The sequence below is a fragment of the Pinus tabuliformis genome, chromosome 1_2 (genome assembly GCF_031772625.1).
Source record: "Pinus tabuliformis cultivar Carrire ecotype Pingquan chromosome 1_2, CPIR1, whole genome shotgun sequence".
NCBI classification, from domain to species: Eukaryota; Viridiplantae; Streptophyta; class Pinopsida; order Pinales; family Pinaceae; genus Pinus; species Pinus tabuliformis.
In genome coordinates, this window is record NC_142298.1 from 1,104,656,986 (window position 1) to 1,104,681,158 (window position 24,173).

Here is a 24,173-nt window from a genome sequence, read left to right on the forward strand (position 1 = left end):
GATGGTAAGGAAGCATAATCTTCTCATTCTATTCCATCAACCTCAGCTCCCGGTTCCGATCCAATACAGATCGAGAAACCTAACCCAGATCTAGTAATCAAACTGCCCGCCAAGGGTGTACTTCGAAGGTCTGCTTTCAATCCACATGCGAGAGCAGCACAGAATTACAACATTGTTGAGGACTTAGCTGTTTCACCCTCAGCAATGTCGGCTTTAGAAGTGCTGCAATCATGCCCAGCACAACGAAAATTACTTTTGTCGGCTATCGGAGCTGTTGATGTTCAGGACCCAAATCTAATAATCTTCGATCTAGAAAATAGTACACCGCGTCTACCCCATCAAATGGCTTTCCAAATTCCAGTGATAGTCAAAAACAGGCCTATTCATCGGACTGTGATTGATGAGGGAGCTTCTACGTGTATTATGTCGATTCAATGTTGGAGATCTCTTGGTTCTCCTTCGTTGAACCAATCCCCGACCATCCTTAAGGCCTTTGATGGCCGTGGGTTCCGTCCGTTTGGTATTCTACAGGAATTTCCTATAGGGGTAGAAGGTAAAACCGTTAGTCTGGATGTGGAAGTGGTTGATGCCCCTCTAGACTACAACCTTCTTTTGGGTCGAAGTTGGTCATATGCTATGACAGCGGTCGTTTCATCGGTCTTCAGAGTAATTAAGTTTCCACATAACGGTAAGATCGTGACGATTGATCAGCTGACATACTTTTCATCCGACCCAGCCTCTTCAGAGAGTATCCAGCATGTCGGTAAGACGACAATCCCCTATAGGGACGTTGGCGTAGGTTTAGTTAAAGATTCCGGTTTACTGGGAACTTTTCCTTTCCCTCCAATCAACGCAGACCCTTCATTTGCATCAATTCATATGATTACATCAGACAACATTATTTATGATGATCCTTGGATTGTCCCATATGAATCTGAAATAGACTCATTCGGTGATGCTGTACCTTTGAGTCCATATGAAATTGCTTATGAAGCTGTCATGTCTTTTACCGACTCGCATTCAACCGAGCTCGACCAAATGAATGTGGTCAGTGAAGAATCACTTTTCACATCAACCTTAGAACGGATAGCGTTTCCCGAAGTCGTGTCATCTGACGAGCAACTTCGCGAAATCCTAAGTGTAGACGATTTACCATGGTGCAGAAGGATGATATTCTTGTAAGCTTCGATGTCGTATCGTTGTTTACAAAGATTCCTCTTGATGAAGCTGTTTATGTCATAAAGATGGCCACCGATCCGGAAACAGCAAAGCTTGCAGAAATCTGTTTACGGTCCACTTTTTTCAGTTTTCAAGATCACTATTATGAGCAAATTTCTGGAGTTGCCATGGGTTCCCCACTCTCACCCATTGTCGCCAACCTTTACATGGAGTACTTTGAAAGAAAAGCCCTTGACTCCTTCCACTTGAAGCCAGCATGGTGGAAAAGATTCGTAGATGACACCAACCTGAACTGGAATCATGGTAGGGCAGAGCTTGAGAGGTTCTTCAATCATCTTAACTCTATATCTTCCGAAATCAAATTCACGATGGAACTTGAGGAGAATGGCAAGATTCCCTTTCTGGACGTTCTGATTAGTAGAAAGGAGGATGGTACCTTGGGTCACCAGGTCTACAGGAAGAAAACTCATACTGAGAGCTATCTTCACGCTGACTCTTATCATCATCCCTCCCAGAAATCAGGAGTCTTAAATACCCTTGCTGTGAGGGCTTTTAGGATCTCTGACCCTGATCACATAAAGGATGAAATAGATCACTTGACCTCTGTCTTCAAAAGCATTGGATACAAGGAGTGGAACATCAAGAAAGCTATAAGAAGGGCCCGGGATAAGGCGCTCTCTGAACATCCCCCTAAAGACAAAAAAGAAAATCAAGGGAAGGTTTACCTTCCATACATCCAAGGGATTACAGATAAGATTGCAAAAATTTTAAAGAGGAAGAACATTCACACTCAATTTACAACCTGTGGAACAATAAGGCAAATAATGAGGTCGGTTAAGGATAACATTGATCGTCAGCAGCTCAAGGGGGTGTACAAGATCGATTGCTCCTGTGGCAAGAGTTATATCGGGGAAACAGGTCGATCTTTGAAAATAAGGCTTAAAGAACATGCCGCGGACATAAAGAATGAAAGATCCCGCTCATCAGCCCTTGCTGAGCACTCGTCCAAAACCAAACATCAGGTGTGTTTGGAAAGCGCGAGGGTGATTGCAAGAGAAGACAACTATCATAAAAGGAAAATCAGGGAGGCCATTGAAATTATGAAGTACCCCCGGAACCTCAACAGGGACAATGGGAATGAAATCAGTGGAAATTGGCTTCCTCTAATTAAACAAATGAACACCCCCCCGGAACCCTTGGAAGCTCAGGATCAATAATATTAATAAATTAAAAATAATATAAGTATATTAATATTAATAATATTAATAAAATAAAAATAAAAATAAAATTAATTTATATCAATTAATTTTATTAAACATTCTTATTAATTTATATTAATTATATTATTAAAATCCTATTAAATCTTATAAATTATATTAATTAATTAACTTATATTAAAATATATTATTTATATTAATATCAATTAATTTACATTAATCTTATTAATTATATTAATTATATAATAATTCATATAAGTATATTAATAATTATTAATTATATTAATAATTCATATAAGTATATTAATATTAATAATATTAATAAATTAAAAATAAGAATAAAATAGAAATAGAATTAATTTATATCAATTAATTTTATTAAACATTCTTATTAATTTATATTAATTATATTATTAAAATCCTATTAAATCTTATAAATTATATTAATTAAAAATTTTTATTAAATTATATTAATTAATTAACTTATATTAAAATATATTATTTATATAAATATAAATTAATTTACATTAACCTTATCAATTATATTAATTATATAAATCTTATTAATTTATATTAATTATATTATATTAAAATCTTAAAAATTCTTATAAACTATATTAAAGATATCAATTAATGTTAAATTAAAGTAATTATATTAATTAGAATAATTATATTAAAATTTACATTAGATATATTAGTTATATATATTAATTATAATAATATAATTAATATAAATTTGGTTACATCAATTAATATAGATGAATTATAGCATAGTTTATATCAATCAAATTAAAATTAAATATAATTTATACATATTGAATATTTTTAAATATATTAATATAATTAGATATAATTTAGTTACATATTAATTAATATAAATAAAATAAATTAATTTAGCTATATATTAATTAATATAAATAAATTATAATATAGGTTTTTTTTTAAAAAAAAAATAAAAAAAATTATTCATTTATAATTTAATAATTAATATATTTTTATGATAAAAAGTTTATTCATAAAAATCTAAATAATAAAATCCTAATCTAATTAATTAAAGGAAAAGAATAAAAACAATTAAAGCAAAAATTTATATTATTATTATATTAATTATATAAATTAATATAAAATTAATTTATATTGATTATTATATTAATCATATTAATTATATAAATCATATTATTAATTTATATTAACTAGTTTAAATCATATGTCGGCCTTTTTCTATGAATTTAGGGTTCTTGTATTTATTTCCAGGTCGCATTCTCTTCTCTCTCAATATTCTCTCATTCCTATTCTTTCTATTTGTCCTGATGATGGACCCCCTTTGGGGTTTGAAACGTTGGCAAAATGAACTAAGAACTGTGGTTAATCCGGATCATGAATCAAAAAAGATCTTCATCACAGATCTTCGTTTTTACCTAAGGATGATGCTTTCAAAAATGATTTTTCATCTATCTTTACCGCTGAATATGTCAAAGACGCTCAGAATCCAACGAAACATTCTGATTCAGAGTTGAATTTAGGGAATATTTCTCGTACTATTCCCATTGATATTTTAGTGAAGCCCAGAATTGAGGAAAACATTCATATAGGTGCCTCATGTACAGAAGATGAAATCCAAACTTACAAGGCCCTATTCCAAGAATGTCGCGATGTGTTTGCCTGGTCTTACGAGGAAATGCCGGGAATCGACCCTGCCATTGTTGTTCATGAAATAAATACCTACCCGGATGCTAAACCCGTCCGGCAACAGTTGCGTCAAATTCACCCTCGGAAAGCGGATGCAATTAAAGCAGAAGTCGACAAACTGTTAAAAGCAGGTTTCATTTATCCAATCCCGTTAACGGACTGGGTATCGAATATTGTTCCGGTCAACAAGAAACAAGGAACAATAAGAATCTGTATCGACTCTAGGGATATAAATCGAGCTTGTCCAAAAGACAACTATCCTACGCCTTATATCGATCAAATTATTGATGATTGTGCCGGAAGCGAAATGTTTTCCTTCATGGATGGTTTTTCGGGCTATAATCAAATCAATATTCTACCTGCTGACCAACCAAAAACGGCATTCATTTGTCCATGGAGGACATTTGCTTATTGCAAATTACCTTTTGGGCTTAAGAATGCCGGAGCCACTTTTCAACGGGCGATGTCTTATGCATTTCATGACATCAAGCACATTGTGCAACCGTACCTCGATGATTTTCCTGCTCATTCTTTACACCGAGTTGATCACCTTGTCCACTTACGAGCAATCTTTATGAGGTGTAGGCATTATCGAATTTGGTTGAATCCCCACAAGTGTGTGTTCTGTATAGAGATGGGTCGATTGCTAGGATTTGTTGTTTCAAAAGCCGACATTCACGTCGATCCCTAGAAGGTCAAAGCTATCATCAAATTGCCTCCTCCTTCGAGTTTGTGCCAACTCCAAAGTTTGCAAGGGAAAGCAAACTTTTTACACCGATTCATTCCAAATTACGCTGAGGTCACTAAAGGTTTTACACGGTTGTTGAAACAGAACGCCCAATTCTTTTGGGACGAGATTGCCCAACAATCTTTTGATGCACTTAAACACGCGTTGACCCATGCACCGTTGTTGCATCCTCCCAACTACAACCAGGACTACTTCTTATACCTTGCAGCTTCGCATTCCACCATTGGAATGGTGTTAGTTCAAGAAGATGAATTTGGAGCGGAAGATGTGATATATTATCTTAGTAGGACATTAAACCCCACTGAGCTAAAATATTCGCATGTGGAGAAATTGGCCCTGGCAGCTGTTCAAGCTGTCCAACGTTTTCGTCACTACATTCTTCTCCGTAAAACTACAGTTATTTCGGATTGCAACCCTATGATTTATATTTTGACAAAACAACTACTAGGGGGCAAGTACTCTAAATGGATCGTTATCCTGTAAGAGTTCGACTTGGAGTTTGAAAAGTCCAACTCTAAGAAATCCTTAGTTTTTGCGGAATTGATGTGTGATTTCCCGCGTGCTGACACAGAAACTGTGGCAGAGGAGTCCATTGCGGACGAATCTTTGTTTCTTATTAGTACTTTAGATCCATGGTACGGGGATATAATCATCTATCTCCAAACCCAAACCTTTCGGCCTGAAGCTTCAAAGTCGGAACGTCGAAAAATTCGGTTTCAATCCCAGCAATACAAGATTATTGGAGATACACTTTATCGCCGGGGGGCAGACTTATTTTTTCGACGTTGTTTAACTCACGAAGAGGCTGAGAGGGTTTTGAATGATTGTCACTCTGGAGCATGTGGCGGTCATATGTCTGGGTATGCCACAACTCAGAAGGTGTTGCGCGCTGGCTATTTCTGGCCGTCCCTGTTTAAAGATTGTATCATTGCAGTCCGGAAGTGCCACAACTGTCAAGTGTTTGATCGCAAGATGCGCACACCACCTGCTCCTCTCCACCCTATAATTGCCATTGGTCCATTTGCCAAATGGGGTATCGATTTTATTACTTGTAACCCTCACTCGGCCGGGGGGCATGCGTATATCATCCTCGCGGTTGATTATTTTACTAAATGGGTCCAGGCGATGCCTACATTCGACGCAAGCGGCAAAACAGCTGCAGTTTTCGTATTCAATCATATTATAAATAGGTTTGGTGTCCCACAAGCAATCATTACTGACCATGGGAGCCATTTTCGAAACATCATGATGACCGAGCTTACAAGCCAGCTTGGTTTGCGCCATGATAGCTCTACTCCTTATTATCCGCAAGCCAACGATTTGGTTGAGTCTATCAACAAAGTTCTGGTTATCATGATCCGACGAACCATTGGTATTCATCGGTCGAATTGGCACAACATGTTATTTTCAGCGCTATGGGCATACCGAACCTCAGTGAAAACTTCAACAGGGTCCACTCCTTTCCAGCTAGTTTATGGCTTGGAAGCTGTGTTACCCATTGAATGCGAAATCCCATCACTTGAAATGGCCGTCGAATTACTTCCAGCTACTTCCGAAGAGGAGAAGCGTTTATTATACTTAGCTAAATTAGATGAGACTCGACGTGACGCTGCATTGGAAATCGAGACTCACGCGAAGTGAATGAAAGCTCAGTGTGATAGAAATGTGACCCCTCGAAGTTTTTCGGAAGGAGTCCTAGTGCTATTATATGATCAAGCTAACGATAAGCTAGGTGCTGGAAAATTCGTTCCTATGTGGCATGGACCCTACATTGTAAAGCGAAAGCTAGCAAAAGGGGCTTATGAGCTGGTAGATTTTGATGGGGACTCTTTGGGTAAACCCAGAAATGGACTTTACCTAAAGAAGTATTATGCTTAAATGGTGGGTATGGAGAATTTTTAGTTAGGTTAGGTTTTCTTTCTAGCTAGTATGTTTGTTAGTTTAGTTAGTGTGCTTAGCTTAGAGAGTGTGTTTTTCGTCGTTATTCTGGCTTATCTTGGTTTTACTCTTGATATTGCAGATGTCGACGCCTCTCCAAACATACATCAGATTTGCTGATGGTGCTTGTCGTAGTACACGGAATATCTCTTCCGCAGCTTGGGTTATCTATTCGCCCTCTGATGAGTTAGTTTCTATGCATGGGGTAAGCCTCGGTCAAACGACGAACAACATTGCAGAATACAGTGCAATGGTTGAATTATTATCTGAATCCATTTCATTTGGAATTCGACGTTTGATAGTGAGGTTAGATTCTGAACTTGTTGTATTACAGCTTAATAGAGTATATGCCATTAGAAATCCTGTGTTATTAAGGTTGTTTTTGAGAGTGCGTCTCTTGGAACGTGAATTTGATTACATTGAATATCAGCATATTCCAAGGTCTTTAAATACATTAGCAGATGCAATTTCTTCTCGAATGTTGGACAGACATTTACGATAATCATGCAAGTAAATTTAAAAACATTTCATCACATATGTTAAACAAGATAAGCCGGTAATAATGATATATATATAGATAGGAGTGTGTCAAAAAATATACATCGTCTTCGATCATAGGTTGAAAAGCACCTTATGATCGGCAAAAATGATAAGTACAAAAAGTCAAAAATGTCATATGTGTCTACAAAAGTGACTAGCCAATCACTGGTGGTGCTCTCTATACGAAACCACTGCCCACGCTACCCTACACAAGAACCTCCTAAAAGGTCCTGGGACTGCGACCACATAGCGCTGAAGTCGAATGGGAATGTCATCTATGGTGGTCTCTAGTATATCCGCCGTCAGACGCTCTAGATCCTGTTCCAGCTCGGCTAAGGTCTCTGCGGCCGCATCCTGTGGGGGTGGTGCTGGTACAACTGGTACTCTCCTCTCAAAAGGCCAGAGGTTGGCTGGGCGCTGTGGACCAACATCTGCATTTTGAAAATTTTTACTGTCAGTTTTGAGACGATATATATAAAAAAAAAAAAAATAGATAAATTTAAAACTTGTGAAAAATAAAGTACCTCTGTCGTCCCATTGTTCTCCCTGTGGAAGAACCATGTCCGGATCACCTCGAAAATCTACTCCGGCATACAGAAAGTCCTGAATAGCAAAGACCTGGTCCTCTAACCAGTGAAAATAACCATCAGGGAATCGAACAACTGCCGCGCCCTCGTCAGGATGTCGGGCCATCACCGTAACCCATCGTATCAGCTTTGGCTCCCGAGGACCCAAGATATCAATAGTGAGTTGCTGAGGGATCAGCATCAGAACTCTCTCTAAGGCAAATCTCACAACTAGAGGCCCATATCCAAAGGTCTTTAGTTGTCCGTTCTTTGCCCTAGTCAGTTGGCCCTTCATATTGGCCGACACAGCATCGCACCAGTTGAAGATGGTGCCTCGGAAACAGTCAATCGCCATCCGCATTTGGGACCCGGTGGCAATATGTAAAGCGGTTGCACCGCAAATTCTGGTAACCGTGAAAGCTATAACCTTGAGTTCACGCCGAGAGATGTATTTGATTTCTACGCCTTTCGCATGGTGTTGATTGGGTATGCACCAGTCTTCCCGGAGACTAGCGAGGGATTGGCCACCCGGCCTAGTCCCGGCTAGATTGAGTTGCTCACCCCTATTTGGCAAGCCAGTGAGAAAGTATATGTCAGAGGGCTCTATCTCGAGCTGGTGCCCTCCGATGTAAAAGCATTGCTCATGAATGTTCCATCTCTCAACCAGCCACTCCAAGAATCTCACCTGAGCCCTCATGCCAGGTATGGCCCAGTATTTATATAGTCCGCATGCTTTTAGGGCATCAATGGAAGGTTGATGATTAATTGCGGCTAAATCAACGTCCTCGTGCTCTCTTTCTCTCCAATCCAACATGGTGAGTGCCCTACACACCAAGAAATAATGATTAGAATTAGTTTGGGAAATTTCAAATGGTTATTTTTGGGGTTTGGGGTTTCAAATTCCGCCCTTCGCGGGGGACGCACCCCGCGTTTAGGACACAGAGCGTCGGGACGCAGCTGGCCTGAAGGTGGGCTGCGTACCCCGACCTTTTTCCTGTGTAGGAAACGGTCGGGGGACGCAGGTCACCCTTAGGGCACCTGCGTACCCCGCAGAGCGGATTTTAAAACCTAAAACCCCCCAAAAATCAAAACTAAAACCTAAAACACAATTTTAATCGGATGAAATTGAAGAGGAGGATGTTGTGAAATACTTGGAAGAGACGGCGTTCGATTCTGACGGTTGGATTCTCCGCAACGACCATAGGAAGTTTCTTGCTAAAAGCCCTTTTTTCAACCTCAACAGTAAAATGGTAAAAATGACATGGTAAAAAGTCTTTTTATAGGTTTTTTGGATGAATGAATGCTAGGTTTGTTTATTTTTCACCATGGAAGGATATTTTTCAATGTATTTTTGCCTATCTTAAACAGGTATGAGTAATGTGTCGTTTTTGTGCAGGACAAAGGGATTTAGAGGGAAAATTGTCATTTTTCACAAACCAAAATATCAGAGTCATCTTTTCAGCCCTTTTCTGACTCCTAAAATATGAAAAGATTGCCGAGCGTTTCTTTTACACTCGTTAAAACGGAATTAAAAGACGGTCCCCTTATAGCTCTTTTCTGACCGTAAAATCAGGAAAAGATTGCCGGGTTTTTGTCGTTTCAAACTCGATACTGGAAATAAAACGATGTGTCCTTGATCGCTTTTTACTTTTCAGGTCAGTGGCACTAATTATGAAAGTACTCCTTGGTCGCAAGATCAAGCGGTTCCCCCAGGTATTATTTTACACTTTTTCGGGCTTGAGGGACACAAATCTACGAAAAAGTTCAACTTGGAGTCTTCTTAAGTTTTTCAGACTCTCTAAAATTGAAAAACGCCGAGTTTTTCCTATACTGGGCTCGTTAAACATTTCACAGTAAAGGACCTGTTCAATTACAAACAGGAACGAACCACTCCTTCCTAGGGTTCGAATCAAAACTAGGTTGGACTCATCCGAAGGATGAGCTTATAATCAAGCATATGTTATCCTCCTCAAGCTTGTTAAAAATAAAGAGGTACTTGCCAGAAATGGTGGGGGAAAAGAGAGAAGAATGAGCCTATTTGTTATCTTTTGTCTCAGAAGAAACTTTATTACCACTCTTGAACACGACACTTTTCATTCACCTGGGTTGGGAAATCCTTTACCTCACAGTTGATCAAACCACTTTGAAATTCTTCAGCCAGGTTCCGGGGATTAACTTTGAGTCATTCATCAGCAAGCCATCTATCGTGTCGTTATGTGTTCAAGAGGTCTGCAAACAAAACTTTCATCTGCAAAATACTTGTCATCCATTTAACCATCCCTGAGTCAGTCCTTACAGCAACATTTCTTCAACTTGAACAATGATTTCGTGTTGTGGGCTTGCCTGCAACGGGTCGCTTTCTATCGACATCAGCACATTATCTAGAGAGATGACTTAGAAATCTCAGTACCTTGAAGTCTGCATGCATCAATGGCAGGTTTCTCGCCTTTGACGTCAGTTTACATCATTGACTCTCGATCAAAGGATTCCGTGAAATGTTCGACATCAACTCATTCATTCACATCTCATGGATTGTACTGGGTACTTTGAGAACCATTGACATTACTGGTGGTCTCTCTCACACTTGTTAACAGTTTACATCATCGACTGGTAATCAAGTGGTTTCTACCATGTTCGACATCAACTCATTTATTCGCATGGCTAGAATCGTACCAATTCGGGAAGTAGAAATGAAGACCCTGGATCTAGTTTCCACCATCCAGGCTGCGAGGAGTTTTGTATTCATTATCTAAGTAGACTAATCATAAACAGATGGCTGCGCCCATACTGTGTCTACAAAAGTCTATGATTATGATGTACTGCAAGATCATTCCTGTATCAGAGTAGTTAGTCTATTAGTTAATGTTTTCATCTGAGTATGGGAATGCCTACCTCAGTGATGATATAATCTTATACATGTATTTTGTGTTGAAAATTGCAGGTTCTGACCAGGCTCTCCACGAGATAATCCTTGAAATGATAAAGCGCTTCACCCTTCCTAGATAATACAAAACCCTACTCTATTATAGGCTTCGCACTTTAGGGGGAAATTTGTTACACTAAAAAATGTCACCATGGCTATTTGCAGTTAGTATGGCTCTATCAACAGTCATGCTATCCTCCTGGGCAAGTCTCATACCTCTGCTCTCCATGTTAAACTCCAAAAAGAGAGAAAGTCTTTATAAATGTATTTATCTCTGGGTACGCAGGTTCTCTCAACCTTACCTGCGGGTACGCACCCAATGTTCACAAAAGCTGCGTCCTTGTAAGCTCTGTATGTAAAGGGGCAGGTGTGTCCCCCTGTAAAGGTCAAAATGCGCAAGTTTCATCTTTAAAAAGTTACTTGTGGTTATTTCTAGAGCATTCTAGAAGGTTGTCCGACGCGTATTGACCGCCTCCAGATGGTTCATGTACCCCTACCAAAGAGGAACTTATCCCATCAATAAGGGAGCTATCCCATCCAAAGAGGGGATTATCCCATTGATGGTGGACCTGAATAACTTCCTCTAGACCACTATAAATACAGGCATTGGGCTAGAAGGAGGAGAGGTTGGAAGCTGTACATTTCTAAGGGTAGATGCTGCTGGAATTAGGACTCCCATTTAGAAGCTTGTGAGGAGAGATTGCCATCTTTGCTTGTTCTATTTGGAAGTGGGTGAGCTTTGTCAAAGTAAAGGAGAACTCTTGATGGACCTTGGGAGGGACTTGCACAACACCAAGGCTCAGGTTGTAATTGTTCCTTTTGTTACCTATTAATGCAAATGAGTCCATTCTTCTCAATAACTTGTTATTTATGAGTTATTTCATGTACTCCTTGGCCTATGTGTTAAATATGTTTTATTCTATGAGATTATCAAGTGCTATTTAATTGTTTGATTGTTAGTGGATGCAGGTTTCAAAGTGAAGGAGGAGCTCATCCGGATCAGTGGAGCTGGACTGCTACAACAGCGTTGGATTACAGGTAGGATCTAAACACTTGATTTCTTATATAGTGAATGCATATTTAGAGAAGGATTTCTCTTGTTTGTCTTGTTTGTCACTAGAGAGTCTTAGGCTCCTAGGGAGGTTGGTTGTGTCCGCACTATCGACTCTTTCTGCCTGACAGGAATGACTGTGCCACATGTCCAAACTCGCCCATCGCAGGTAGCCTTCTTTGCAGTTGACATTCAGCGCAGGTAGACAGTGGAGCAGTTGACATTCAGCGCAGATGCTCAGTGGAGCAGTTGACATGATCCAGAATTGCTTTGTTTTTGAGTGTTTTCAGGTGGAGAACTTTTATTCAGTGCTGTGGTTTGCTGACCTTGTTCCTCTAGGGGTAGGAACAACATGTTTAGGGACTTTGGATCCCTTAGATTATGGACATTTCATGCTTCATGCTGTAAGGCACAAAAATGTCTATAACAGTTGCCCCCTAAAGTATGAGGTCGTTTATCGGGTGAAATGCTTTATTAGGAGGATCCGAAGTTCGTTCAATCGTTGAGAGGTGACCTGTAATAAAATACAATACAATACATTATTTTTCATTCTGCTTTCATGATCTAGCTGAGGCGGGCATTCCCATGCTCAGCTTTATAAATTCATTTTGGTACATAGAACAGACGATCGTCTGATGGTAGACTGATAATTCTCTGCTGAAATTATCATCCTTTGAGTAGGATGATCATCTGCTGCAATGATGTACATGTCAAATGTCTTTATATTTCCTAAATATATATCGCAGCCCGGATGGATGAAACTAGATCCGGGGTCTTCAAACTCGTTCGATCTTCACTCTAAGTACAAGTTGATCCATGTGAGAATTGCGCTGAAGTCGAACATGGAAAGAAATCGCTTGATTACCGGTCAATGATGTAAACCGTTAACAAGCGCGAGAGGAATCACCGATAATGATAATGACCCTCAAGGTACTGCAGTACAATTCACGTGGTGTGAATAAAGGACTTGGTGTCGAACACCACGCAAAATCTTCTGGTCGAAGGTCATTGATGTATACCTGTCGCCGGAAGTGAGAAACTTGCCATTGAGGCATGAAAGCTTCAAAGTACTGAGGGGGGTGTTCCTAGATCAACTCCTTGGATAATGAGCTGATGTCGACAAGGAGCGATCTGTCAAAGGAAGGCCTTAATGAATCCCACATCAGTGACACGGAACGGAGCTAATGATTTTAATGAAGGTGAAAACAATCTGTGAAATATGATTCAGGGTGGCGGTCATGAATGGATGAAGGATAATGTATGGCAGTGGATGGGACACGGTTGACTCTTTCTGAACAACATCTCTTGAACATATAACGACACTGATGTGATGCATCGGTAGCATTACCCCAAATGTGGATGGTTTGGCGAGACCATGGTGATGAGACCAGTGAATGAAACAACCCAACCCGATGTGATACGGAGGAAAAGTGTCATGTTCAAGAGCAACTTGCTACCATTAAAGCTTTGAGGTTCTCCCAATTTTTCCCCAGTCATTTCTGACCAGTACCTCTTTATTTTTGTCAAGCTTGAGGAGGATAACATATGCTTGTTCTATAACCTGCCCTTCGGGCAAGCCCATCGCTATGTTTTAACGAGCCTAGCGATAGGGAAACTCGTTCTTGTCTAAAGACAAGTTTGTCGCTATTTAATCATTTTAACGAGTCTAACGACAAGGAAAACTTGGCCCTTTTCATTTTTAGAGAGTCTGAAAAGGTACAGAAAGTTAACTCCAAAATTCCTTTTTGGTCATCTAATCCCTTAAGTCCGAAAAAGTATAAAACAATACAGAAGGGATGAGTTTTCGATAACTTTAACGAGCCGAATAAAACAAGCGCTCGACTTTTTTGTGCAATAATCCCTGAGGTCCAAAAAGATTAAAATCTAGAGGATGGATAGCTCTTCCGGTCCTTTTAACGAGCTGGAAGGCCAAAACTCGGCAAACTTTTCATCTTTTATGAGTTAGTTGAAAAGAGCTTAAAGAAGACTCGTCTTTTGAGGAACGAGTGATAAACAGGGATAACAGCAGATTCCAAGTACAGGTTGGAATTTTCCAATCACGGTAGTGTCATAAGGATGGCTAGGTGAAATCACTCTTCGCAGTTGTTCCTCAAAATGGGTAAACAATCATATGGAGGTGAACGATCGGCCAAATGACGGTGGAGGTGGCAGGTGCAAACACGACCAAGGCTTTTTATGGCTGATAAATTTACGATCACAGAGGTTATTTACCGGAATAGTGTCATTTTTTATTTAAAAATGAGCTTAAACTCTGGGGGAAACATTGCTCACTGCTTTTATTTATTTTTTAACGAGCATGAAGACCGCGTTAAAACTGCTCAGATCTTGCGTTTATTTTTTAACGAGCATGAACTTTATGCTAAAACTGATCGATATACCAGTCATAAGATAAGAAATGTCCCCTGTGAGATCTCTATTTTTTAAGTAGTTTCATCTTCACTAAGCTTTACTCCATTCCTTTCTTTATGCAAGTTCAGAAACGACTAATCCAAAAAATAGATAAATAACCGCTCTCTGCTTGCACTCCAAAAGGGTTGCATGCCCCCAGGTATAAAATACAATTTCAAGGCTGCCCCTACTTATCCATCAAAACATTTGTTTTAAAGGATGAGGCTTACCTCTTTCTGGTTACCCAAAGATTGTTTCGTTAACTTCTTCAAACAAAAACATTTCCTCGGCATTGTCTACCGAAATAGACAAGGGTGAATGACTCTTGTCAAACACGTAACTTTGACAAAAGAATCCTATTCCAGAACAACCCCTCTTCCTCTACAGACGGGGTACGGACTAGTCATATTCTCTCACGGAAATTCTACCTTACACCAAAGGTTTTCTCTGCCCGAAGCAGACCAGGATGCATGCCCCCTGGGTTCCAGTCCCATTTTTCCGAATCACTCGCACTCATCGGGAAGGAGGACTGGGGGTGGAGACATTTCTTGATTGAATAGACCATTTAGGGTTGGTATGTGACTATTTGCAATGCGTGATCCCGGAAATGAAAGTTGGTCTATGAGCTTGACCATTCTTCCTTCGTGTGTAAAACACATTACTCTAAAGAGTGAGGAGACTATCGCTCCCATGCAATATATATAGTCTCATCCAAGGAGTAGGTTATAATCCAAGGGTCCTTGAACGACCATCACGTTCATTTGAACGGTCTTCCCTTTCAATGTAACAGGCACATTGGGGAGGATCCCTAATGGTCGACTGGTTCCTTTATCGAAACCTGAGAGATTTCTTATCTCAGGTAAAAGTGCCGGGGAACCCAGTGCTTTTCAAGCAACAGAGGAAAGGATACTCACAGATGCCCCCTCATCAATGATAGTTCCAGCCATTACCATTCTGTATATTTGGACTATGATTCTGAATGGTATACTGGCTGGTAACCGGGGTCTGCCTAGTTGGTTCCAATCAAAGGACACAACCAGGTTGCTTGGTGGTGGGACCGAATACACGGCCGGATATGACCCTGACGATGTTCCTTCCTGCGATAAAGGAATGTGCGAATTGCCCTGATGCTCATCGGAGTCTGTGCTGATGAAAAGAATCTGGATGGTGTCATCCTTATTCTCTTCAGTGAGGGTGTCATTTGAAGATGAATCTTCAGTGACGGTGTCATTTGACGATGAAACTTCTGAAGGAAGAACCGGGTCAACTGCCGCTTTGACCTTTGGACTTTCGTCCGGTCTGGATTCAGTAGGTTCATTTTCAATGACTGATGCTTCAGCCGACCACTTGAGCGGGCCAGCTGTGTTCTCAACCAACGAAGGACTTGGCACGAGTTTTGTGTATCCAGGAGGAAGTCTCAACGGTGAAACCGGACGATCTTCCAAAACTCTCTTCGCTTCGTCTAAGAAGGGACAACGGTCGATGCCGTGATCGCCTTCACACAATCTGCAGGGGGATCTTGCTCCCCCTCTTTGTCTTGAACCTTCACTTTCGCTGGTTGACGGTAAGCAATCAACATGTCTATCAGAGGTTGATGCTCCCGAATTGTGCAACCGAGGGGACCAGTCCCTTAGTATCCGGGGAATACAGGGACAATCTCTATGGAAGTGGTCTCCTCTACATATGACACATGGCGATTTAGGCCCGGTTTGTGCTGTGTGTGGATTTTTGTCAGATGTCTTTTGCCTCCCCCCAGTCGCCTTAGGCTCCTTCTTCTTCTTCTCTCTCTTCTTCTTCTCCTTCTTCTCCATGGGAGCTTGGCTTTTGCCGGCTCTACCTTGCGAAGACGAAGGATTGGAGGAAGAGTTATAGGAAGTAGAAGGCTGGTGGGCAGCTCTAGACTGATCTAACTGTTGACTTGACTGTTCAGGAACCATGGTGTTCTGAACTACATTGGTTGAGAATAGCCAAATTGGCAGGCCAATTGTCAGTCCTGGAAGTGACAATGTGGCCATGTGGGGCGCACCAACTTCTCCCCAAGAGGAGAAAGGACTAGGATTTCCATCATGGGGAATTCCTTGGTTGGGGCGTTCCATGTTCTCAACCTATAGATCAACACAGGAATAGGAGGTGATTATGTTCCGTTTAAAATAAATTTTATAACGACGCTTTAGACACAACTTGCTTTTTCAGTTTTTAAGAGTCGAGAAAAAGCTAAAGATGACTCTAGTCTCCTTCGATGTTTTAACAAGCCCAAAGTGACAAATGCTCGGATGGACTTTTTCAGTTATAGAGTTTGAAAAAGGCCAAAAGAAACTACTCTGGAGATCTAGGCAGAGGGTGTGCCAAACGTTTCGCAAAACCACAGAATACGTTTTACGGTACGGGTGGTCGATCTTCTTGAATGCTGTGTTCACTGCATTGCAATCAGTAGGGCGGCCGACACGGCTTCCTATGGATAAAGGCTTTGTTCCTATAGGGGTCTCCCAATATATACGCGACGGTACGTGGGAGCACAAGTCCGTATTAGCGCCACCGACTCTCAGGAGGAATCACCCACCTTCTTCGAGATCGACAGTCACTACGTTTAACGACGCCGGAACACGTCTCTAGCTTAGACCTCTATGTGTCTGCGTTATGTTTCAAAGCGTTGTTATGTAAATTCAATTCATTTTAAGTTGATCTTGTTTAGCAGTTTGCCTTTATGGATCACCACGAGATGTATGGTACAACTTCCTAAATGCAGTCTAAGATGATAAGCAAGCTTTTCAATCTTTCAACTTTGAAAATCTTAACTACTGAGGGAAAAGAAAGACATCATCTTTTCACACAGATCATAGAGCACACACTAATGCACTTTTCCCTAAATCAACATACAAGCTGTCAAAATGCACATGCACAATGCAGGTATTTCTTTTCCCTTTCTTAATGTTGATGTACTACAAAAAGAAAGCTGTTGTATAACTTTGAATTCAATTTCAAGTGAAAGCAAACAAGCTTTTGTCCAAAATCAAAAGACACCTTAAGATTTACTTGTTTCGACACTAGAAATACATAAACTCAAACCATATGACGAAAGCAAATGCTCAATCAGCTATGAATAGCAAACAAACTAACTCTTAAGATCAAAACGACACTTATCACAGGTCTAGATCTAAGAGGCCACAGCAAGACTAGTTCACTTTCGTTATGGGAAACTGCAAATGATGTAAGAAATACACAAAGAACAAATACAGTTTCTTTATACAACCGAGGAAGAATAGTGGCAAGGAAAGGTAGTTTCAGATAGGTACATTGACTGATAACAGGCTGCAAAAACAAGGATGAAAACAGGGCAACAAACAGCAGGGAACCCCAGTTGCACAAGGAAAAACTGGTTCAGCGCAGGTAGTACACTGTCAGTTTGACATTCAGCGCAGGTAGCCCCTTCGGGACCTGCGATGAAATGCAGACTGCCTTCACAGTGCCTGCAATGAAGAGAGAAACTCTCGTTTCTCTTGGTTTCCGGGTTACAGATTGCTCAAAAATTCACAGTTTTTGGCCAAATCAAAAGCTATCAATCAAGTACACACTAAAGGATGAAAAGGAGGATGAAAAGCTATCACTAAGAGTTGTTCAGAGTCCTTGTGGATCAGCTCTTCAAATCATAAACATGCCCAGAAACTGAGCTAGAGTAGCTGCCCTCTACTTTGCATTTGAAAGATCCAAATGCAGTTCGATTCGGTACTCCCTGTGTTTAGGAAATGAATAGCAAAAACACAAACAACCAACAAGATACGATCCCCAGTGGAGTCGCCAATTTGTTGTTGGGAAAAGTATCCAATACGGAATGACCCTATCCCACTCTAAGGGTGATAGTACCTGAGCAACAATCGAAGCAAAGCTATCTAAGATTTCTTCTTTATGAAAGTAAAATAGGGGAGAAAGAGATCCACTAACCGATGTCTTTCGCTAATGGTTGATCCAATCTTCTCTCCTTGCCGCTTGCTCCCAGCTCCTTGCTCTTTCACTGGCCCAGCTACACCAAGATCCTGCAAAATGGCAAGAGAGGGAAACTACAAGAAGCATACATTCATAATTGATTCAAGGATTAGAATAAATCAAATACACAAGTATAACAATACACCATTGAGACACATGCATATAGAAGAACCTCAAATGCTTTATTAATGGAAGAAGTAAAGTTCAGGAAGTGATACAACCATAAAAGGCCCAATCCAGCATCACCTCCCAGCAGAAAGAAATCTCCTCTTCACCCCCTTCAAAGCAAATCACCCAATAGTTCTAAACTCAAACCAACAACACTTCCTTACATTCACAAGATTCTAGCCCCCCTAGACCTCATGAGAGAGATCTATATATAGGAGTTTTGGAGAAAGGATGAGTCAGATTGAGGCTGGATGAAGCTGACTAGTGTCCTCTCTCACTTCAGTTATTCTTCAGTTCTTGAGTCCACTTGGAGGTTCTTGTTTCCACTTGGAGATCTAGACCCTCTTACTCATGACCAGTCGAATTCCCTGATCCAAGTGTCATTTTGGAAGCTTCCTGGGCATTGACACCTTGAGGAATGACTGTGCCACATGTCCAAACTCGCCCAGCATAGGTAGCCTTCTTTGCAGTTGACATTCAGCGCAGGTAGACAGTGGAGCAGTTGACATTCAGCGCAGATGCTCAGTGGAGCAGTTGACATGATCCAGAATTGCTTTGTTTTTGAGTGTTTTCAGGTGGAGAACTTTTATTCAGTGCTGTGGTTTGCTGACCTTGTTCCTCTAGGGGTAGGAACAACATGTTTAGGGACTTTGGATCCCTTAGATTATGGACATTTCATGCTTCATGCTGTAAGGCACAAAAATGTCTATAACAGTGGGGGTCCAGGTGGACTGGGCAGGTGGCCACCAATATCCACCTGGATCAGACATAAAAATAATAATGTAAGGGCATAATAATAATAATAGTGGGCTTCTATGGGGCACAATAGTAACAACATGGGCACTACATTGGTACATCAATATAATAAGCGGGTTGTACTAATAAAAATAAGGGGTTACACTAGTAGTATAGGGGCCTAACATGCTCCTCTCCTTCAAAAGGTGTTGTTCTCAACGCTTAAGTAGTTCCTGATGATTTAGTCTAAAATTCTTGTCCTCCCATGTGGAATATTTGGTGTGTAAGTTCTTACACTTGATGAGATACTCTAAAATTGATTGGTTTTGTAGCTATCGGGTTCTTTTTTCTATGACTTCTCAAGGTTCCAATATGATTTTTCCTTCCTCTTCAATTTCTGGCAATATTGTTCGAATTGAGATCTTTTGCAACTTTTGAATAAGTTGCCATACTTTTTAATCCTTATTCCATTCATCCCTTGCTTCGTTTATCCAATCTGGTTGGATAATAGAAATAACACAAAACAATGCTTCCACATCCTCATCCTTTCTTGAGAGTGCATCTGCAACAAAATTTTGCTTCCATTTTCTATAGATGATGTCAAAGTCATAACCCAACATATTTGTGACACATTTTTTATGTTCTTCCACATATAATAGTTGTTCTAAAAAGTATTTAAGACTAACATGATCCATTTTTACCTTGAAGTGTCTTCCCTTTCAGTAAGGTCATCATTTCTTAAGTGCATGTAGTATTGCCAACATTTGCTTCTCGTAAATAGTTTTCTTTAGATGTAGCAGTAAAAATACCCAATCACATACATCAAAACATTTTTCACTACGATGTTGATCTACCTATTGTTTCATTCAATTTTTCACCAAAGTGGTGTTATCCTTTAAAAGTTGGAGAACTTGTTGTTGACACTCAATGTGATCTTTAATTGCTTGAACCTTTTTCTTCTTGATATGTCCTTCTATATTTAGAGTTTGAGTAGTGGTAATTTCTTCCAATCCTTTACAATATATGGTTAGATTCATTTCTTGATGCTCGATGTGATCTTTCACTACTTCAACATTTTTCTTCTTGATATGTCCGTCTATATTGATAGTTTGAGGAGTGGTAATTCCGACAAATGAATTACAAGATATGGTTGGATTCATTTCCTCTTTCTCGATGTGATATTTCACTTCTTGCACCTTTTTATTATTGATATGTTCTTCTATCTTGAGAGTTTGAGGAGTGGTAATTCTTGCCAACGCTTTACAAGATATGGTCTGACTCATTTCTTCTTTCTCTGGGGTTGGGTCCTAGTGTATATCCTCTTCTTTTGATGTTTCTTGATCCTTTTCTTCCTCCTCTTCATACTCTATGTAAAATAATTTCTTCTCAGCACACTTATGACTTTTAGTGCATTTGCTATCACAATTGTAACAAAGCCCTTTTTCTCTTTTTTCTTCCAATTATTGTGGAGAAACCCTTGTAGGTTGTGGAAGGCTAGGAGAAACAACACTTCCATCTTTATAGTTGTGAGGGGTAGACTTCCTTGTTGCCATAACTTTACTTTCCACTATGTAACAAAGCTCTTTTACTCTTTCCAATTCTTGTCGTGTTTCTCTAAATAAGTTGTTTCTCTTTGTATCCTCATAATGTGCTATCATTTCCTTCATGCAAATTGACGACGTAACAAGTTGTTTACGGGAACAAAGCCCTTTATATCATAAAAATTGATCTGGTTCTAAATATGAAGATGCAATACATACCTTTTGTAATAGTGGTACACCATGTAGATCAAAATATTGCTCCATCTGAAGTATCCAATTTAGCAGATACTTGCTATCAAACTTCCTCATATCGCCTTTTCTTGATTTTAGGAGCTTGATATTGAAATGAATATAACTCTGTAATTTTGGCTCTTCTAGTTCTAAAATTGCAACCTGCAGTAGCCCTCTATGTCCTCTTTCCAATGCCACCAGTCTGATTGAATTTAGATTCTCCAAGAAGGAGTTGTGCACAATCTCCCAATATGACCTACTTATATACCTATCGAGAAGAGCGAACTTGTAAGAAGTGCCATGTGTCATTATTTCGACCTTAGGATCTAAAAACGATACATAGGAAACTACAGGACATCCTCTTTATGTAACTTCTTAAGAAATTTCAATCTGATGCTAAAAAAAAAAGTCATGACTATTTCCCCAGGTCACCTGTTTGGAATGTAATTCGAGAGTCTACAAAAATGCAAACTTCCTCAGATCATATCTCCAAAAATATAGTGTGAAAATATCCAAAATTTGGACATGTAGTCCAGAATGAGTCTGGCTCAAATGGCCTTTTTTTTTAGGATCTGAAATGTCACAGAAAAATCGTTATAGAGAAAATGCCACGATGACCTGTTTGGAGCTACAAAACCCTAGAATTCAAAGCTTTGATACCAAATGTTATGAAACCAACTAAAAAAAAGATAGAAAACAGAGATAAACACCCTAGAATTTAGCCTCTTCGAGGAGGCAACCTCCTTTACATTACATAAATGAACAATTCTTGGATGATACAAATGAAAAGACCTCCTTTCTATATATAGGAGTCTAAGGGGTCATAATATAATCAGAGCCGACATAACAATAATAATGTAAGGGCATAATAATAACAATAGTGGGCTTCTATGGGGCACAGTAGTAACAATATGGGAACTACATGGGTACATCAATATAATAAGGGGGTTGTACTAATAACAATAAGTGGTTACACTAGTAGTATAGGGGCCTAACAGGATCCAAGGAATGAGAGCAAGCAAAATGACTAATTATGACAGATTAAATATAGTGCATGATTTTTTAAAGTTTTTCATTTTTTTATTTTCTTTGACATTATTGATCCAAAATATAGGTTTGATATTTTATAACCAATACCATGGCTTATCAATACCACAAGTCCAAAAACCATAACTCATTTCACAACTAAAACATGTTACAACAATATGACAAGATTCTTACCCATGGATATTCACCCCCACATTATGGTAGATATTATTAGCTTCTAAAAAAGGGCCTTTTTAACAATACCATGGGTCAATACCATGTATTATCAATACCACATGCCCAAAAAAACATATTTTTTTTCACAATCAAAATATTTTATAACAATACCATATGCCCAAAAACATAAGTTATTTAACAATCAAATATTTTATAACAATATTGTAAGATTGTTAACCATGGATGTTTAACCTCACATTACCATGGATATTAACTTGTAAATTTGCTATGTTACAATAGCATGAGCCAATACCATGGCTTATTAATACCACATGCAAATTTTTTTTAGCTTATTTCATAGTAGAAATATGCTATTTTAATTAAGTTTTACAACATTATTTTACTTGAATCGAAAAGGGAAAATGTTACAATTTGAGATATATATAAACCCTCTATCATGACGACTACTAAAATTATTCCCATAGAAATTAAAATAAGGTTTTTATAAAACTAAGATAATATGGATCAATGAGAGTTCTTTATATATATATATATATATATATATATATATATATATATATAAGGAAGCGACATTGATCCATCATAGCTAAGGATCCAAGGGATGGGAGAAGTGAAATTGACTAATTATAATAGATTAAATATAGTGCATGATTTTTTAAAGTAATTCATTATTTCATTTTCTTTGACATGATTGATCCAAAATATAGGTTTAATATTTTACAACCAATTAAGTTTTTCTAATTTAAATAATTTCTTAAACATAATACAATGTGATAAAATTTAAGAGAGTTATGGAGGGGTGGAGAGAGCGAGTGAGAGGGTGAAAAAGGTAGAGGATAGAGAGAGATAAAGAGAGAGTGATGGGTGGGAGAGAGAGTGAGGTGGGAGAGAGGTAGCGAGAGGAAGTAAGAGAGAGGAGAGAGGGAGAGAGATGGAGTTGGACTCGTAGAGAGAGGGATGAAATAACAAATACATTGAGAGATATAAGTGGAGGGAGAGTGGAGTGAGAAGGGGGAGATGGCGAGAGAGTGAGGGAGAGAGGAGAGGAGGGAAGAGAAATAAGAGGAGAGGATATAGATATGGATAGAATGAGAAGGGAGAGAGATGGAGACATAGAGATGGAGAAGGATAGGGAGGGGGCAAGAGAGTGGTAGAGTTGGAAGAAAGCGAGATAGAGAGAGAGAGTGAGAGTGATTTTTTTGGGGGGGGAATGGAGGGATAGGAGGGTAGAGATGAGAAGAGAGAGATGGAATTAGAGGGGGGTAGGAGAGGGAGGGAGAAAGAAAAACATAGATGGATAAGGGTGGAGAGAGAGAGGAAGTTACAAGGGAGTTATGGATAGAGAGTGAGGGAGAGAGGAGAGCGGGAGGGAATAGAGATAAGTATATAGATAGAGGGGGAGAGAAGGGGAAGGGAGAGATAGACAGAGAAGGGGAAGAGAGGGAGAAATAGTGTGTGTATGTTTGGGTGGTGAGATAGAGAAAGGGAATAACAAAGAGACACAAATACAAATATAGATAATTTTTAGTATTATATAACCAACCTAGATCCATATTAACCCTATAACTGTCAAGTTCCAAGAAGGATCCAATCTCTCGAGGTGAAAACATTTCCTCATGTTTTGCACTAGAAAAAAAAGTTTGCACCTCGAGTTTTTGGACACCCCTCAAGACTTAATAGATCCGGGGTTAATATGGATGTAGGTCGTTTAATATGAAATTAAAGTAGTTTTTATTTGATATTATAGTCTTAAAAATTAGAATTTCCCTTTAAATTAATTCCAAATTAGAACTAGATCCAATTAGATTCAATGAATATATTTTTAAAAAATACATAAAATATTTTTTTATTAAAAAAAATATTTTTAAAATTACAAATTATTAGAGATACATAGTGCAAAGTTGGCTCACCTATACACCATGTGAGGATGAAGAAGTGCCTAAGGAAGGATTACCTTTCAACCAAACTTTAAGAACCTTTCAAACGCATACGAATTGTAAGTTTAGATTGCTTGACACAATTAAGATGACTAA

General features: G+C 39.1%; 1 protein-coding gene across 1 annotated transcript in view; it reads left to right on the forward strand.

Annotated features, from left to right (window-relative positions):
* The first annotated feature begins 1,154 nt into the window (after nucleotides 1-1,154).
* Nucleotides 1,155-24,173, forward strand: part of LOC149210025 (uncharacterized) — a 60,863-nt gene continuing 37,844 nt past the window's right edge. The window contains exons 1-2 of the mRNA XM_089398842.1: nucleotides 1,155-1,390; nucleotides 1,487-2,201. Coding sequence (XP_089254968.1) covers nucleotides 1,155-1,390; nucleotides 1,487-2,201 — 951 coding nt within the window. The remainder of the gene's footprint in view (nucleotides 1,391-1,486; nucleotides 2,202-24,173) is intronic.